The sequence below is a fragment of the Lissotriton vulgaris genome, chromosome 1_1 (genome assembly GCF_964263255.1).
Source record: "Lissotriton vulgaris chromosome 1_1, aLisVul1.2, whole genome shotgun sequence".
Lineage (NCBI taxonomy): Eukaryota > Metazoa > Chordata > Amphibia > Caudata > Salamandridae > Lissotriton > Lissotriton vulgaris.
In genome coordinates this window covers 436932600-436952220 of record NC_141685.1, presented here as the reverse complement: position 1 = coordinate 436952220, position 19621 = coordinate 436932600, and the positions used below count along the sequence as shown (strand labels likewise).

General features: G+C 43.6%; 1 protein-coding gene across 2 annotated transcripts in view; it reads left to right on the top strand.

Annotated features, from left to right (window-relative positions):
• Positions 1–19621, top strand: part of LOC147747316 (cytochrome P450 2J2-like) — a 417724-nt gene that overhangs the window by 364285 nt on the left and 33818 nt on the right. For both annotated transcript variants that reach the window (XM_086953140.1, XM_086953132.1), the window contains one exon: positions 3784–3971. In XM_086953140.1, the coding sequence (XP_086809266.1) occupies positions 3784–3971 (188 nt within the window). The remainder of the gene's footprint in view (positions 1–3783; positions 3972–19621) is intronic.

The following is a 19621-nucleotide window of genomic DNA, read 5'->3' as shown; positions in this document are numbered from 1 at the left end:
TCACATGGACCAGTGCAGTTTTGTCGTAGCACTTCTCTCAATGTAAGGCGCCTCCACTACCTGATGGAACCCACTGCCACTCACTCCAACACCGCCGGGTGCACCTCTCTAGATATGCGACAAGCATTTGACACCCTGGACTGAACATATATGTTGTCCTCACTTAAGAGATTTGGCATCCCACAGGGGTACCGACGATGGGTCAAACTACTGTACTCCTCTCCCACGGCCCGGCTCGGACAGGCCTGTCCATCTTGGCTGCTTACCCTGTGGCCAGGGACACGCGAAAGGGCTGCCCCCTGTCACCAATATTATTTGTCCTGACGCTGCAACCCCTTCTTCTCAAGATCTGAAAGGAGGCCGTGGGACTGGGGATACCTGTGTCTAACACGACACATATTGTGTCTGCATATGCTGATGACATTATCCTCTATTTTAAAGACCTCACTGCCAGTCTGGAACCCGTCCATACTCTCCTTAAGAATTTTGGACTAATATCGGGTTTGACGATTAATGCCCAGAAATCCCATGCATTCTTTATGCGACATAAGGAGGACCCTGACCCAATACCCTTTGGCGATCTCCTGTTGACGACCGCCCCAGACACTTTCAAATACCTAGGTACTCAAAGTTATCGAACTCCCCAGGATCTGATTGAGGGTAATCTACAGAAGACAATACGGTCTCTCCGGAGCCAGATCTCCTTCTGCATTTCATTGCCACTGTCTGTGATTGGCAAGATAGCCATCTCCAAAATGGTAATGCTACCTCGCCTTTTATATTTTTTTACTAACATACCAGTTGTTATCCCACCCAGCATATTTAAGATGTATTAATCCCTATTGTTAGACCTCATTTGGGGAAAGGGACGCAGAAGAGTGGGACTGGTGAAGTTGCAGCTTAGACCTGCTGAGGGAGGCCTGGGGGCACCAGACTTTAGGGCATACTGTATGGCGATGTCAACTACAGTGGTTGTCCTATTGGCTGGCGGGAAAAAACACTCATGAGATTGGATACACCGGTCGCCTCCTTGCTCAGGGTACATTGCACGCTTTACTTCTGCTGTGGGCTAAAATGTCACCAACAGCCCCCCCCCTTGCTTAGAAACTCACTGGCGTACTGGAAAAAGTCCCTTAACTACCCACGACAAACCCTCCCTTACTCTCTGAACAGTCCTTTCCTTGCAATCCCTGGCGCACATGGCTTAATAACGAAGAGGACTATGTCCTCTTGGGAGTAGGAAGGGATATCCACAGTTGGAGCACTGTTTGTAGACGGTACTCAGGCGGACCATGAAAACTTCACCCGTGCACAGGGGGTCCCTTTGACACTCTTCCTCCTTCAAGCCACCATTACTCACTACATCAAGCGCCACTGGTCCCCTGATGGGGTAGAACCCCCAAAAAGTGAACTTGTGCACGTAACGTACTTGATGGGTGCTGGTCCACATCTTATCCAATGGCTTTATAGGGGGATCTGCGCTCACTCAGGGATGCCTCTGCCCCCGGTCTGGGCGAAATGGGAGGCCGGACTAGGAAAAGAACTCACGGATGGGGACTGGGTGACTATATTGGAGTTCCCCAAGAAAGTCTCCCGAAACGCTAAATTTAAATATATACAACACATGATCTTACACAGGGCCTATCTGACCCCACACCGACTGAACTGTATCTACCCAGGTGCCCAACTTTCCTACCCTTGATGTCAAGAAGTGGATGCTGATCTCATCCACATGCTGTGGTCTTGTCCACACTTGAAAACTTTTTGGCAAACAATAGCTTACAGGGTTCGAGAGGTCATGAGCACGGACAACTGGACGGCTGTGGATAGCTGTCTATTAGGTCTGCATAATGTTATGTTATGTTAATTTCGATTTATATAGCGCCAAATCACCGACAGGTCTCTTAGCGCTTGCTTTGGGAACCCGTCCTGGCTTTCCCTGCGAGATAGCCCCTACTGGGCATTCCCAAGGTGAATACCAGGCATCCCATTGCGGTGGGGCCGTAGTGGAGATTAAGCAAGCTATTACCCATAGTTGCAGAGTGTGAACCCATGATTCGAGTAGGCACTGAGGCGAGAATTATCAAGTCCAGGGACATTTTGAGCTCAAGACCCTGCCGCGTCGGGAATTGAACTCTGGTCCCGGGTCTGACCTCTGCATCAGGGTCTGCCTCCTCTAACCAGTGAGCCACACTTCTCCACGAGACATTAGAAGTGCAATATAAATTTGGGGACCTAGCCGCGCTGCTTCCAAACGGGCCATTACCATGACGTGGAAATCTGCCCACCCCCCTACAGCAGCGGCCTGGCAGGCGGAATTGATCAGGTTGGGTGCCGCAGAAAGCGCTGTCAATAGACAGGAAGAATTTCGAGGCCACCTCGAAACTCCCATTGCTATGGATTGGGACCAAATGCTAGAGGTGCTTAAGGCCCTTGTTTCACTGACACCCCCCCCCCGATGCTGCCGCCTGAGCCCATATCATCATCTGCACCCACCCTCCCCAGTGACTGAATCGCTTGACACTGTGTAGTAATTTATTATAATTTGTTGCTGATGCCCAGGGTTGTATGTTATGGCCTGCCCCACCTGTTGGAGTTCGAGTCTCACTTTGAACTCCTTTTATAATTGCAACAATGTACACATCCACCCCATCTTTTCCTTTTCCTAAACCATATTGTATTGTGTGAACTAATGGGCCAGGATGGGGAGGGGGGTGTTTTTGTGTGGGATTGCTCTTTTGTTGCCTTTTCTTATGTTCTGTGGTTCACTTATGAAGAAAACCTGAGTTTCGCCTCTTGCTCTGATGGCCCTGCGCGGACAAGGACAGATATCCCCACTGAGCTCAAGGTCTGTCTTAAAATGGCAAATGCGGATAGCCGAATCTGCAAGATATTATGGGTGGGATTGAATGAAAAGCAAAAGGAGATAAAGAACAATAAGAGCTGAGCTGCAGCCACTAAGGAAAGTATGGAATTGGAATCCAAGACGGATGCAATGACAAAAGTGGCCTTTTTCCAGCATTTAATAGGAAATGGTTGAGGAGAAATTGGGTGGGGGGTCACTGGGACTACAAGGCTCTTCTGTGGGATTTTTAAAGATGGCCGACACAATGGCAAGCTTCCAGGGTGAAGGTACCATGGCAGAGGACATGGTAATTAGTACCTGCTAGACTTCTGTTTTCCGACCCTTCTCAATTTTAATTTGCAAATGTTTTGTTCATAGCGATTGCAATTCACAATTTGTTAACTGATTGTTAAATACTTTCCATGGTAAAAGCGTAGTTACTTTAGGGATTGATATACAGTGCAGGTGTTCCAGTCACTTAGCTTCTAAAGGCTAGTGATGTAATAAAGACATGCAAAAACTTACAAATAGTGTTGTTGACTTGTTGTGTCTCACACTGCCCAAAGTTTGTAATGCAAAACAATATGCATATTTGGTCTCTTTACGATTCATTCCTATCCTAAAACAACAGTTCATTAAGTAATACTTTTGTTCCCGCTAATAGTGATTTCCTTCACCAGATAGTCCTTTATTTCTGTTATTTTGTGTACTGATTTAATTGTTTTGTTTTGTTTATCCATTTTTTCAAAGGTTTTGACAGCACCATCGTCCTAATCTCCACATGCCTGAAATTCAGTAAATGTGATTCTCTCTTTCTATTGCACTCTAAGCTTTTTATGTATGCATTTGTAAATAGGAGGTACTGTTTGTTTAAATGTATTGTAAGTACATTTTTGTAAAAAGGAATGATTAAAAGTAAAATATTTGTTATTTTACAGAGAAAGTCCAAGCAGAGATTGATCAGGTGATTGGACACGGTAGACAACCATTGACGGAATATAGAAAGAACATGCCATACACCAATGCGGTTATTCATGAAGTGCAACGTATTGGTAATATATTACCTCTTGGTGTCCTCAGACAAGCTAACAGAGATACAACTCTAAGAGGATTCCATCTGCCAAAGGTGACACATATTTAAATAAATCCCATCTGGGTATTTTTGGATGATGTAGTTTTGCCTGACACACTTTAATGATATTTAGTGGAAGTCATTGTTTGAGAGGTAAATGACATACCTAGATAGTCTGGAGCAATGTCTTGATTTACAGCATGACCAGATACTTCTGAAGTATAACACGTCTGATCAGATTGACACCATCCATCGGAATTCAAAAGCTGTTACTAGTGATGTAATAAATCATAACAAGAGAATTTTTGTCTAAAGTGGTAACCATGAACCCCCTTTAACGAAATCATTTTATGGGTGAAGTTTTACTATTTTCTGATTATCCACTACCTGCATAACCTGTTAGGCAGGAGCTCAGGACCTATCAATTAAACATTTGGCACAGGGCATGCCCATTCGCATCTGCTGCCCTGTTCGAAGTTAGAGCAATCTCTCTGGATTTGGTCCTACCAGCAGGGCTAACCTCAGATTTTTATATAATCTACTACATTTAAACCAAATTCTACATTTTGTCCCTTAATGTTGAAGGACAATGTTGACATGTTTCAGGAGAAGGTTTTGCTTGACCTGAGGTTGCTATGTCTAAAACTGGTTAAAATCAACAAGAGACACCATTATAGTGACTTTGCCTATCACCAGCTTGTTAAGAAACTGCAAAGCAATGTGAATAATATCACCTGCCAGTCCGATAAAGGCAGAAACGTGGTGCTCTGGCCAAGGGCAATATATATGGAAGAATCCCTTGGCCAATTGAATCACAGGGAATGCTACAAAAGATCAACTATGACTGATTGTAAGCAGGCCTGGAATTTTGAAAAAAGAACACCCGGTGATGCCCGTAGTTTATTTTATTCCCAAAATACATACGAACAGTACCAAGCCACCAGGTCGCCCTATCATTTCTGCCTGCAACAGTATCATGGAGAATGTAAGCAAGTATGTGGATTTTTTTCTCCAGGACCATGTTAGAAATCTCCCATCCTTTATTCTTGACACAGGTGACCTACTAAAGAAACAAGAGGGAGTTACATGGCAACCTGAATATTTGTTAATCTCTTTAGAAGTATCCTTCCTGTACACCAGTATTCACCACTGGGATGGACTGAAAGCTGTTCAACATTTCCTGAATATGAGACCTACCTGTTTTTATGTACACAACAAAATGGTATTGTCAATGATTAACATTTGCCAGGAAATAATGTTTTTCTATTCTCCAACCAGGTATTCCAACAGGTGAGGGATGTGGCTATGGGGGCCTGTTTCTCCCCCAGTTACGCCTGTCTCCATATGGGGTACTGGGAGGAACAGGTCCTCATACCTAGCTACCCGAAAATCATGTCTGCCAAGGTTGTAAAATGGTTTAGATATATTGACGACCTTTTAGTTATTTGAAAGGGTTCTGAATGTGAAGCTCTGCAGTTCATAGGAGAATTGAATAGCAACAAGGTCAATATGTTTCCTTGATGTTGACATTTTTATCCATCATAATAAGTTGGAAACTAGATTGTATAGGAAACCCACTGCCAGTAATGCTGTGCTACATGTGTCAAGTCACCACCCTGCACACCTAATTAGGAGCATCCCTTATGGAGAAATGCTCTGTATTAGAAGAATTTGCAGAACTGATGAAGACTGTATGGAGGTACAGAGAGAATGCAGGGCCAGATTTGTGAGGAGGGGTTATCTTCCTGAACTTGTGGATAAGGCCATATGTAAAGCCAATGAACCTGGCAGGTCACAGTTATTGACAGACAATAAGAATTTAACTCACAAAGAAAAAACTGCTGTCAACATCAAACTATTCGGAAAATTGTGAAAAGGAATTGGGCGCTGTTTGCAAGTGATCCTGTATTGGGTAATCAACTAACACGCTCTCCCAGTATCACTTACAAGAAGGCGAGATCGATGAGCAGTTTCTTGGTATCTAGTAGCCCACAGGTCAGGTCTAACAGCTCCTGGCTAAACAGCAGTAAGGTTTTTATCAAATGCTCTGTATGTAAAGCCTGTAGGAATGGGGTGAGCAAAACAGAATATGACTCCCTTTAACGACAAACCTGTCTGTATCCAAAGCAAATTGACATGTAAGACGGAGAACTCAGTTTATGTGCCGGAGTGTCCTTGTGGCCTGCGCTATGTGGGAAGCCCTAAGCTGCAGGTGCACAAGAGGATACTCCAGTACATAAGGACCATTACCAATGGCGACACTGCATACTCCTGGATTGTAAGGCAAGAAATGGATTGAACGCCAGTGAGGATTGTTTTACCTATTGGTAATGAGTCTTAATGATGAAATTGTACACATTTGCTGCAGCCTCTTTTTTTAGACCAACGTTTTTTTTAAACACAATTCTGATTATTTTAATTCAATCATTTTGTAGCACATGGTTTGCACTTTATCTCATGACTGTATTTACTTGTGCATTTTGCACTTTATATCGGATAAGGATGTTTTTGGCATTTGCCCACATGGGCTGTATTGTTTTCTGTTTTGTTTACAAAACAAATCAACACATGGTTGCATACTGGGTGCCATCTCAAAAACAGATATGAATTTTAAATGATGTTGATAGCCTACGGGAAACAAAGTTTTACATTGTTATAACTGTTTCTGACTATCTTTATATTTATCAATATGAGTATGGCACTACTGGCATAAGTGATCAGATATTTTAGAGTTGAACAACATATTATTGAGTATTTATTTAGATATTTTAACATATATTTATTTATTTATATGTTTTTATATGTATTCAATGTTCTGTTATCTTGGTGGTATTTATCACTTTGCTCTATTATAATGTATTATACATTTATTTTTTCTGTCATCCCATGTAACATTCTATGTGTGGAAATACTGCAGTATGTTTTCCATGTCTATTAGCCAAGGCACTGCAGCTGATGCATATAAAATACATCATTTGTTTCTCAATTTAAATTAACATTCAGCCCCCTCAACTGTGTCATGTGATCAAGGCCCCAGGCGGGCTGAAACGCGTCATGGCAGCGGTGGTGTTGGGCACTAAATAAAGAAAATTGAACCATCAAATGGGTTCGCATTGTCTATTGTTTACAGTACCTGTAGACGATCTTTGCCTCATATATATATATATCTATATATATATCTATATATATATATATATATATATATATATATATATATATCTATATATATATCTATATATATATAGATATATATATATATGTTAAACAAACTCGTTGTGAACAGCCACTCACCCTCCTGTCGATGCCAGTGCCTGCAGCGGTCACAACACCACTAAATATGTTTTCCACAAAGGATCTCTGCTCTGGACCTCCCAAATAACTTCCAGTGGCACACCAAAGGATGGGCAATATAAAGATTGTATTGTGTCACAAAACAGAACAACACGTTTCGGCTAAGCCTTTGTCAAGTTAATGACCTGTGCCCAACTGACCCTAAAAATACAGGTCAGCGTTCAAGAACAGTGAAGAAACACTATAATCTGAATTGCATTAGAAAACATTCATGCAAGCATATGATGGTACAAATATTCAGCAATGTTTAAAATTTGCATTTTCAACATCAATCCAACTCTTGATCAGCATGATAATTGCTTTAGAATCCGGATTATTCTATACGGGCGATATTTGATCTACAATACATCAAATACAAGCATGATCGCTGCTGCGATTAAATCAGAGCACAGTCAATATTGGTTACATCTTTCAGGTAATGTACCTAAATCAATGAACGGCAATATGCGAAAAGTCCGCCACTAGTTCCTGATTGTGGTTCGAGTTGGATGAACATTATAAAGGGAAATGAGAAAAACAGTGCAACTCCCAGGTACATGACTGATATATATATACTAGGTCAATACATTATGCACCATGGTACTCGATGATAAAACCGGGTAATGTACCCCTTACAACGACACATGATATTACTCAAAACCAAATGCTAATTCATAAACTCATGAGTACTGAAACTGCTTTACTCGAGATTACTGAGGCTGTGAAGGAAACTCTGGATAGGGGTGGAAAGGCCATGCTTATCATGCTCAATCTGTCGGCGGCCTTTGACACCGTTCCCCATGACCTTCTCCTTACTAGACTTTGGGAGATAGGTCTTAGGGGAACGGTGTTCAAATGGTTCCAATCCTTTCTGGCCGACCGCAGACAAACGATCTGGGCCCCCCTTTCTCCGACCGTGATGCCGCAGCTTGAGGTAGGGGTCCCGTAGGGTTCTATACTCAGCCCCTCCCTCTTTAATATCTTCCTGACACCCTTAGCTGCGCTAGCGGAGGAGCATGGGGCCCAGATCGTCTCCTATGCAGATGACACCCAGCTCTTGTTCACATGTGACAAGGGCTGTGACTTCGACGGAGCTGCCATTCGGAGGTGTCTTGAGGCTGTGTTTGGTTGGTTTGGGAAGAGCGGCCTCAAGTGCAACTCGGACAAGTCCGAGATCCTTTTCTTTGGTTGTCCCACCGACCTGAGATGGAAGGAATGGTGGCCTTCGGCCATGTTCCCGCCAGCCGGTGATTCTGTAACAGCAAAGAATCTGGGCATCCAGGTGTATAACACTCTCTCCTTTAAGGCTAAAGTAGCAGGACTCACGGGGAAGTGTTTTGCCATCTTAAGGATGCTGAGGAAGTTTTTGCCGTTCCTATCCTTGGAGCACAGAAAGATCACGGTGCAGGCGCTGATAGGATCGCGCTTAGACTACTCTAACATCCTCTATCTAGGCCTCCCAGAGTATCTCCTGACTCATCTTCAGGTTGTCCAGAATTCGGCAGCAAGGGCCATTTACGGCCTAACCAGAAGAGCTAGGGCCAGCGACCTTCTTAGAGCGTTGCACTGGCTGCCGGTTCGTAAACGCATCACTTTCAAGACCTTAACGATGGCGTTTAAAGCTCTACATAACATCGGAGCAATGTATCTACAAAAAGGGTCAACTTCTATTTTCCATCCAGACCCTTGAGGTCAGCTGCCTTGGCCAAGGCAATCGTGCCGGCAGTGCGACGTGCACGATGTGGAGGACGTTCCTTTAACTACCTTGCTCCACGTCTTTGGAACGAGTTACCTCTGACCTTCGCACTAGCTCTAACCTGCTCACATTTAGAAAGGAGCTCAAGACTTTTCTCTTTTCCCAATAATTCTTTTTTTCTTCTGAGCACTTTCCTTCCCCGGTGGTATTCTTTGTTGGTTGCTGGTGTTTGTTCTTGATCTGCAGCGCCGGGACGCTCTTCGGAGCAGCTGTGCGCTATACAAAACCCCCAGTAACATAACATAACATAACATAAAGTGCTATTTAATTATCTCTTCATTATATTTCTGTTTCAGGATTGATTTAATTAAAGTGCTTTGTACATTATACATTAAAGAAAAACACCATGTTTCAATTTTACCATTGTAATTCGGAAACAGTATCATACACCATTATGTGTATTAATAGTCATACAGTTCCTTTAGAAGGGTCTTCATAGGTCATTTTCAAAACTGGATACAGGTCATCAGCAGTCTGTGATTACATTGAATATTGTGAATAAAGAAAAGAGATTTAGTGAAATAAGGAATAAGGTTAGGGTAAGTTGGTTATACAGTGTTGATACCTTATCTATGGGTATCTGATCCAATACGCTAAGCCTAGCGATATGGCTGAAGTTGGGTTGCAAATGCCCAAAGTAGCATCTTACTACTCCCTTTCTAGGATTAAGTAATGTTAATGCTGTCCAACCATTAACCCTACCATTTAAAAAGGTGAATACTGTACATCAATAATTTTGGAGACACAGAGGTATATTGATTGACAGTCATATCACTGATGACCTATGTGAGTGGCCAGCTCCTCACCATAATTCATCCCATTCGGGATTTTGGTATTCAATTCGATAATATATTTTGAGTGTGTGTGTGTATATATATATATATATATCTATATATGTATATATATCAACCAAGATACACGCGCAGCTACCAGCAACGTGAGACCAGCCACACCATCGCACTTTTCAAGGGCTTTATTTTCGGCAAAAACAGCATGACGCGTTTCGAGGTACAGACCCTCTTAGTCATATGCCTTAAGTCAATGGTGGGTTTGTTAGCTTGTTTTAAACGTAGCTTGAGCATTGAAGAAGGACTAAAGTCCGTTATTTTTAAAGAGGCAGTCCATTATTCTGTGTATTTCGGCAAGTGTGTTTGTTTGGTTAAGGTTTAAAAGTACTTTCATCATTCTTCTTTTCACTCGTTAAGTACACAGGTTTCATTAATATCACATTGTTCACCTTAACTTTTGCCCTTCCGCGATTTCATTTCATCATCGGACTGCAAGTCCCACAATGTCTCTTGTCGGTACTCCAACTTCCAATTTTTATCCCATGCAGCTCTTGGCAAACTTCCCAAATGTTACCCCAACACTCTCCAAAGCCTTCACAGGATTAGTACCAATTTCGGCTGCATTACAATGGTCTGGGCAACATTGGTGAATTCTGCAACCACCATTGTTCATTCTTCCTTGCCATAAAATATTCCTCAGTGCAATGTGCTTAGGGGGAATCCCTTAGCAAGCTCTGGCATATTCCAAATGTTCACTTCAAAGGTGAGGCGGGCCGAACCTGTGGCCCTTCCTTTCAACTTCTTCCGTTTGCAAATATCTTCTGCCGGAGGGCGCTCCTTATGTTTGTTTAACACAAAAATCCAAAAAGTCTGACAAACGAAGCACCTCTTCACCTCGAGTTGGGGCTGGTCACAGGTGTGTCAGACACCTCGTAAATCAACCAAGATACACGCGCAGCTACCAGCAACGTGAGACCAGCCACACCATCGCACTTTTCAAGGGCCTTATTTTCGGCAAAAACAGCATGACGCGTTTCGAGGTACAGACCCTCTTAGTCATATGCCTTAAGTCAATGGTGGGTTTGTTAGCTTGTTTTAAACGTAGCTTGAGCATTGAAGAAGGACTAAAGTCCGTTATATATATATATATATATATATATATATATATATATATATATATATATATATATATATATATATGTATATATATATATATATATATATATATATATATATATATATTACCTACTGGGGTCACCAGTGGATAGATATAGTTAGGACCTATTTTCCATAGGAAATCTGCAACATTTTATTTGGAATAGCTTTGGTGCTGATTGACGAATCTTCGCAAAAATTTCAAAACTAATTGCCAGGTCCGCTCCGCTCCTATCCTGAAAGTCTCAGTGTGATTCGTGAAGCGGGGGCTGAGAAAAAAGGGGGGTCCCAAAACATGTTTTTCCCATGCAATTTTCCATAGGGATCTTTAGCCTCAGCTACAGCCCGAACTCCTGAACAGAATTACACCAAATTTGGCAAAGAGGTAGTCCTCAGTTCAGACTCGTGCCTTTTGTTTAAATGGTGTCAATTTGTTCAGTAGTTTTTTAGATATTAAAGGAAAAAAGTATATATATCTGGGCGGAGCCTAATGACACTTCGAATTGTGAGATCTGAATGGCTGTCAGCACTTCATCCAAGAAATGTTGGCAGCCATCTTGGGGCCAATATACATGATAGCACCTCATTAAAAAGCATTGCAGTTAATAGAAAGTTTTAATACTTTAGTTACATTATAAATCATGTGTTGATGGTACCATACTCATTTTAGGAATTGTGGTGTGTTCTAAGGTGATTTTACCTTCTGCTGGGATATCATGAATCATGTTTGAGAGAAAACTATTTTCTCATGCTTGTCCTATAGAGGTTTAGAAGGTGCTCAAGAAGCTAAAATGAGAGCATATTTTCTGTAAATTCACATTATCTTTCTCAGTCATGTGATAATGAAGTCTGACATTCTCAGTAAAACATGTACATCCAACAAGGGCAGAGACTGTCAGTTGATTCCTTTATGTTCTACTGCAGCTTCCCAGAGTGTTCTAAAGAACAACTAGAGCGCTAACAGCCTTACTATTGACAAAATTATGGCACACCTGAAGCCATCTTGATTGGAATAAACTGGTAATACTTAAACATTTAATTTAAAAAGGAACAAAATAAGGGGGTTTATTTTATCATAGAAATTATGTTTAGTGCTGTAGAAAGAAAAATTAGGATATGTTTTAAGTGAGATCTCAAATATTTTCCTGTTATATTTCAACAGGAGCAGCCTGTCAGTTGATTGCTTTGTGCTCTACTGCTGCTTCCCAGAGTGTTCTAAACAACAACTAGAGCGCTAACAGCCTTACTAATGACAAAAGTATGGCCCACCTGAAGCCATAAAACATTTATTTTAAAAGGAGTAAAATGAGGGGGTTAATTTTGTCCTAGAAATTATGCTTAGTGCTGTAGGAAGAAAAATTAGGACATGTTTTAAGTGAGATCTCAAATATCTTCCTGTTATATTTTAACAGAGGCAGCCTGGCAGTTGATTCCTTTGTGTTCTACTGCAGCTACCTAGAGTGTTCTAAAGAACAACCAGAGCGCTAACAGTCTTACTTATGACAAAATTATGGCACACCTGAAGCCATGTTGATTGGAATAAACTGGTAACACTTAAAACATGTAATTTAAAAAAGAACAAAATTAGGGGGTTTATTTTGTCATAGAAATTATGGTTAGTGCTGAAGAAAGAAAAATTAGGACATGTTTTAAGTGAGATCTCAAATATTTCCTGTTATATTTCAACAGGAGCAGCCTGTCAGTTGATTGCTTTGTGCTCTACTGCTGCTTCCCAGAGTTTTCTAAAGAACAACTAGAGCGTTAACAGCCTTACTAATGACAAAAGTATGGCATATTTGAATCCATCTTGATTGGAATAAACTGGTAACACTTAAAACATTTAATTTAAAAAGGAATAAAATGAGGGGGTTCATTTTGTGCTAGAAATTATGGTTAGTGCTGTAGAAAGAAAAATTAGGACATGTTTTAAGTGAGATCTCAAATATCTTCCCAGTTATATTTCAACAGGAGCAGCCTGGCAGTTGATTCCTTTGTGTTCTACTGCAGCTACCCAGAGTTTTCTAAAGAAGAACTAGAGTGCTAACAGTCTTACTTATGACACAATTATGGCACATCTGAAGCCATCTTGATTGGAATAAACTGGTAACACTTAAAACATTTAATTTATAAAGGAACGAAGTGAGGGGGTTCATTTTGTCATAGAAATTATGGTTAGTGTTGTAGAAAGAAAAATTAGGGCATGTTTTAAGAGAGATCTCAAATCCTCTTCGATTTAATTTGAAAATTATTATTATTATTTATTAAGTTCATGAAGCGCGACAGCTACCCAGAAGGGTTTCCCGGCGCTAAGAAAGGCAACAAGCAGAAGGCACTAGAAAAGATGCAGTATTGATTAAAAAGCCAGGTCTTGACGGCTTTATGAAAATGAACATAACAGTCCTCAGAGCGAATGTCGAAAGGCAGCGGGTTCCATAACTTGGGCCCCAGATAGGAAAAAGACCTTCCGCCCATTCTGGACAGTCTGAACTTGGGCACGGTGAAGAGCATTTGAGAAGAAGAACGAAGGGGGCGAGAGGGCGAGTAGACATTGACAAGGGATTGCAGATAACTGGGAGCGTGTCTCGACCTGATTTTATGCATGTAGCTGAGTGCCTTAAATTTCACTCGCCTCTCCACCTTCAGCCAGTGCAGGTCTCTAAGGTGACCCGTTACATGGTCAGCTGTACGACTGCCACTGAGCAGGCGAGCCGCAGCATTCTGCACTAGCTGGAGGCGTCTAGTGACTGCCTTGGTCACCCCCAGGTAGAGTATATTGCCATAGTCCAACCGGGAGGTAACCAAGGCATTCACCACAGACCTCCTCGTATCGGTTGGCAGCATCCAAAGTACCTTCTTCAGCCAGCGCAAGATGGTAAAGCAGATTGAAGAGACTTTATTGACCTGACTTTGCATTGTCGGACCATTGTCTATAATCACCCTCAGATTACGCACATGCTCAGATGGAAATGGGGGCGAGCCTAATTCAGGAGGCCAGTGCCTGGAGTTCTAGAGATCTTGTTTTTGCCCAAGGACCAGGACTTCAGTCTACCCTCCATTCAGCTTGAGAAAGTTACGATTCATCCACCTGGCGATTTCCCCAAGTCCAAACTAAAGGAGGGAGGTGTGGGCCTGGTCCGATTGACATAGGGAGAAGACAACCTGCGAGTCGTCGGCATAGGTAAACAAAGTTAATCCGACGCTGTCAGCAATATGAGCCAGGGGAGTGACATAAAGATTGAAAAGAAGGGGGCTTAGAATTGAACCCTGTGGGACACCGTGGGGTGAGGGATAGGTTTTTAAGGAAGCTGAATGGGAGAAAATTTGAAACGTTCGGTCAGGCAAAAACAAAGCCAACCAATCAAGGGCTAGACCTCCAATGCCCATGGCGGCTAGAGCTTTAAGAAGAATTTTTGTCAAGCAGGGACCGAAGGTTCTCCGTGACGCCAAGGAGTGTGGTTTCTGTGGAGAAACCTGGGCGAAAACCTCACTGGGAAGGATGAAGTAGGTCGTTGGTAATAACAAACTGAGAGAGATGGTGATGAATGTGTCTTTCCAACACTTTGGAGAAGGCTGGTAACAAGGAGATGGGACTGAAATTTGAGAGAACCTTAGGGTCAGCAGTGGGCTTCTTCAACAGATGCATGACCATTGCATGCTTTTAGCGGACAGGGACGATAGCAGTGTTTAAAGAGAGATTAAGAATAGTGCAGATTGTATAGATCTGCGAGGAGGCCAGTGACCGAAGTATCGTGATAGGCAGAGGATCAGTGGGGGAACCGGATTTTACCTTGCACAGAATCTCGTGAAGGATAGCAGGATACAGATCAGGCCATGCAAGCAAAGGACCTGGGGTGGAGACAGAGGAATGAATGGTACCCTCAAGGTTATCAGAGAATGCTGGGGGAGTGTTACTATCACTGTGAACGGAAATGTCTTGATAGATTTTCTCAATTTTTATAACAAAGAACGGAGCAATTTCGTCGCACTTACTACTCGACAGGGGAGGAAGTTTCGCTGTGGTGAGGGAGCCAGCAAGATTTTTGACCAGGCCAAATAATACTTTTCATTTATTAGCTGTGTCTGCTATAGTTTTAGTGACGTAGCTGGCCCTGGTCAGAGCACACGCTTTGTGGTAGTTTTTCAAAGCATTTTTATAGGTAAAAGCTGCTGCGGGGAGTAGTCTTTCCTCCAGATGCGTTCAAGTTTTTACAATGGGATTTGTCAATTTTTAACGCATCATTGTACCAGGGGGCCGGTGCTTTATGGGATGCCTCCTTCTTTAAGGAACAAGGAAGGCAGATGTCAATAGCATCTAGAAGCCAGGAATTCATTAACTCAGCTACCACTTCCAAGTCATCCGACGTAATCAATTCAATGGGGAGGTGAGTAGCAAGAACATTGTTTAAAGAAATGATGTCCAGTATTTTCCAGTCCCTCCTGTTAGTGGTAAGTGTGCTTCTGTGATGGGACGACACGCCCGTGGTGGTGAACATAAATCTGACAAGATAATGTTCTGACCAATGAACAGGCAAGGCAGGAGGACAATGTAGATGCAGCATATTAGAAAAAATAGGATCTAAACAGTAGCCACCTTTATCCATAGGACTGCAATTATGTAAAGAAATGTTCATGGCCTCGAGATCGGCAACCAGAGTTCTGACCGTACTATTTTTCAAATCATCCAAGTGAAGGTTAAATTTGCCCACTGCTGGAATTAGTGAGGATGGAAGCAATAAATTCTGAAAGTTGCGAGGCCCAAGCATTAATAGGGCCTGGAAGGCGGTAAACTAAAAGGCCTGTGAATGTTACTTTAGGATGAAGGGCAAGTTTAAAACATGCAGCCTCACAGTTTTTTTAAGTTAATAGGATTGAATTTGCATTGATACATGTTTTTAAATTTGATTGCAATGCCGCCACCTATCTTAGCGTCTGTGTCGCGCCTGACAATGGCGTAGTTAGAGGGAAGTGCTTCAGCAATATCAGGTCCGGAGCCGTCATGAAGCTACGACTCAGTAAAAAAAAGGGCATCAGGTGACTCCTCACATAGAAGATCGAATATTTTGCATCTATGTTTAGGCAGGGAACGACAGTTCAAGCTGAAAAACTTAAAAGAAGAAGTGAGGGGAATAGTGATCCGTGGAGTGCAGCTGCGAAACATCTGTGGGGCTTCCAATGAAAGTGAACAATGTGAACAGGACTGGGGAAGTTGGCCAGTCATGTCGAAAATGGTACAATCATTCTTGGTTTGAGGCCTGTACTCTTTCAGTTAATCTGCACCATAAGAGAACTTCATAATGGAGTTCTGACCAGGGGGTATGGCCCCTGGGCCCGTATGGGCACGGACGGGCGCAGACAGGCACGCCGTCGGCACGCCCGCTGCGCCTGCCCACTGCGCGGACGGGAAATAACATACATTTATACAGGAAAGAGGGTGGGCGGGTCGGATCAACTAGTCCGCAACCCGGCGCCTCAGGCAAGATGGCGGCTTAACCTCTCAACCTCCCGCGACAGCACCTAATCGTCGGCTGGTGCAGGGTCAGCAGACTATGAGCAAAATAGCGGAAAACTGCAACACAGTTAAAAACACAACATATAATGTGCAAACATAGCGATTAGCAGCAATTAATCTTTAAAAAAGCATAGATTCCAGGCCTATCTCCCCGGCTTCCGCCTCAAGGAGAATACTCGTAGCAAATCTGACATGCAGACTGAACAATCACTTTCAATACCAGCAGTAGACTTCCAGTTAACTCCCTGGTGAGCACTACCCCTTACACTACTCAAACACCACTGCATTACCCTAAACCCTAAAAACTACCCCCAGCAGGAGCCCGTACACTACACAAACACCACTGCACTACCCTAAACCCTAAAACACTACCCCCTACAGTAGACAAACACCACTGCGCTTCCCTGAACCCTAAAACACTACTCCCAGCATGACCCCCTATGCTACCCAAACAACCTAAACCCTAAATCTACCCCCAGCACGACCCCTACACTACCCAAACACCACTGCGCTAGACTGAACCCTAAAACAATACCCCCTACTTTACACAAACAGCACTGCACTACCCTTAACCCTAAAACACTACCCCAACACGACCCCCTACAGTACACAAACACAACTGCACTACCCTAAAACACTACCCCCTACACCACACAGTTACCACTGCCCTACCCTAAACACTAAAAACACTACCCCCAGCATGACCCGTTACACTACCCAAACACCACTGCACTACCCTACACCCTAAAACACTACCCCAGCATGACCCCCTACACTACACAAACACCACTGCACCACCATAAACTCTAAATCTACCCCCACCATGACCCCTACACTACTCAAACACCACTACACTACCCTAAACCCTAAATCTACCCCCAGCACGACCCCTACACTACACAAACACTGCTGCACTACCCTAAACACTCAAACACTACCCCCAGCATGGCCCCTACACTACACAAACACCACTTCTTGACCCTAAAACATTACCCCTAGCACGACCCCTACACTACCTAAACAAAACTGCACTACCATAAACCTAAAACACTACCCCCACACACTACACAAACACCACTGCACTACCCTAAACCCTAAAACACTACCCCAGCACAAACCTGTACACTACACAAACACCACGGCACTACCCTAAAACACTACCCCCAGCATGAACCCCTACACTAAACAAACACCACTGCACTACCCTAAATCCTAATTCTACCCCCAGCACGACCCCCTACACTACCCATTCACGACTGCACTACCCTAAACCCTAAAACACTACCCCAACACGACCTCCTACACTACCCAAACACCATTGCACTACCCTTAACCTTAAATCTACCCCAGCACAACCCCCTACACTACCCAAACACAACTGCATTACCCTAAAAAACTACCCCAGCATGACCCCCTACACTACACAAACAACACTGCACTACCATAAACTCCAAATCTACCCCCAGCACAACGCCCTACACTACACAAACACCACTGCACCACCCTAAACTCTAAATCTACACCCACCATGACTCCCTACACTGCACAAACACCAATGCACTACCCTAAACCCTAAATCTACCCCCAGCATGACCCCCTACACTACACAAACACTGCTGCACTACCCTAAACACTAAAACACTACCCCAGTATGACCCCTACACTACACAAACACCACTGCATGACCCTAAAACACTACCCCCAGCACGACCCCCTAAACTACCCAAACACCAATGCACTACCATAAACCCTAAACAACTACCCCATACACTACACAAACACCACTGCACTACCCTAAAACACTACCCCAGCACAAACCCCTACACTACACAAACACCACAGCACCACCATAAACCCTAAAACACTACCCCAGCACAAACCCCTACACTACACAAACAGCACTGCATTACCCTAAACCCTAATTATAACCCCAGCATGACCCCCTACACTACCCATTCACAACTTCACTACCCTAAACCTTAAAACACTACCCCAGCAAGGCCCCCTACACTACCCAACTACCATTGCCCTACCCTAATCCTTAAATCCACCCCAGAACGACCCCCTACACTACCCAAACACCACTGCACTACCCTAAAAAACGACCCCAGCATGACCCCCTACACTACACAAACACCACTGCACTACCCTAACTCTAAATCTACCCCCAGCACGACCCTCTACACTACATAAACACCACTGCGCTACCTTAAACCCTAAATCTACCCCAGCACGACCCCCTACACAAACACCATTGGACTACCCTAAACCCTAAAACACACCCCCCAGCACAACCCCTACATTACACAAACACCACTACACTTCCCTAAACCCTAAAACACTACCCCCTGCACGACCCCCTACACTACCAAAACACCACTGCACTACCCTAAACCCTGAAACACTACCCCCAGCATGACCCCCTACACTACACAAACAACACTTTACTACCCTAAACCCTAAAGCACTACCCCAGCACAAACCTGTAAACACCACACAAACACCACTGCACTACCCTAAACCCTAAATCAACCCCCAGCATGAACCCCTACACTACCCAAACACCATTGTACTACCCTAAACCTTAAATCTACCCCAACATGACCCCTTACACTACCCAAACACCACTGTACTACCCTAAAAGACTACCTCAGCACGACCCCTTACACTACACAGACACCACTGCACTACCCTAAACTCTAAATCTACCCCAGCACGACCCCCTACACTACATAAAACCACTGCACTACCCTAAACACTAAAACACAACACCCAGCACGACCCCTACATTACACAAACACCACTGCACTTCCCAAAACCCTAAAACACTACCCCAGCACGACCACATACACTACACAAACACCACTGCACTATCTTAAACCCCAAATCTACCCCCAGCACGACCACCTACACTACCCATTCACCACTGTGTTACCCTAAACCCTAAAACGCTACCCCCGGCACAACCCCCTACACTACCCAAACACCACTGCGCTACCCTAAACCCTTAAACACTACCCCCGGCACGACCCCATACACTACCCAGACACTACATGCGCTACCCTAAACCTTAAAACACTATCCTCGGCATGACCCCCTTCACTACCCAAACACCACTGCGCTAACCTAAACCCTAAAACACTACCCCCGACCCGACCCCCTACAC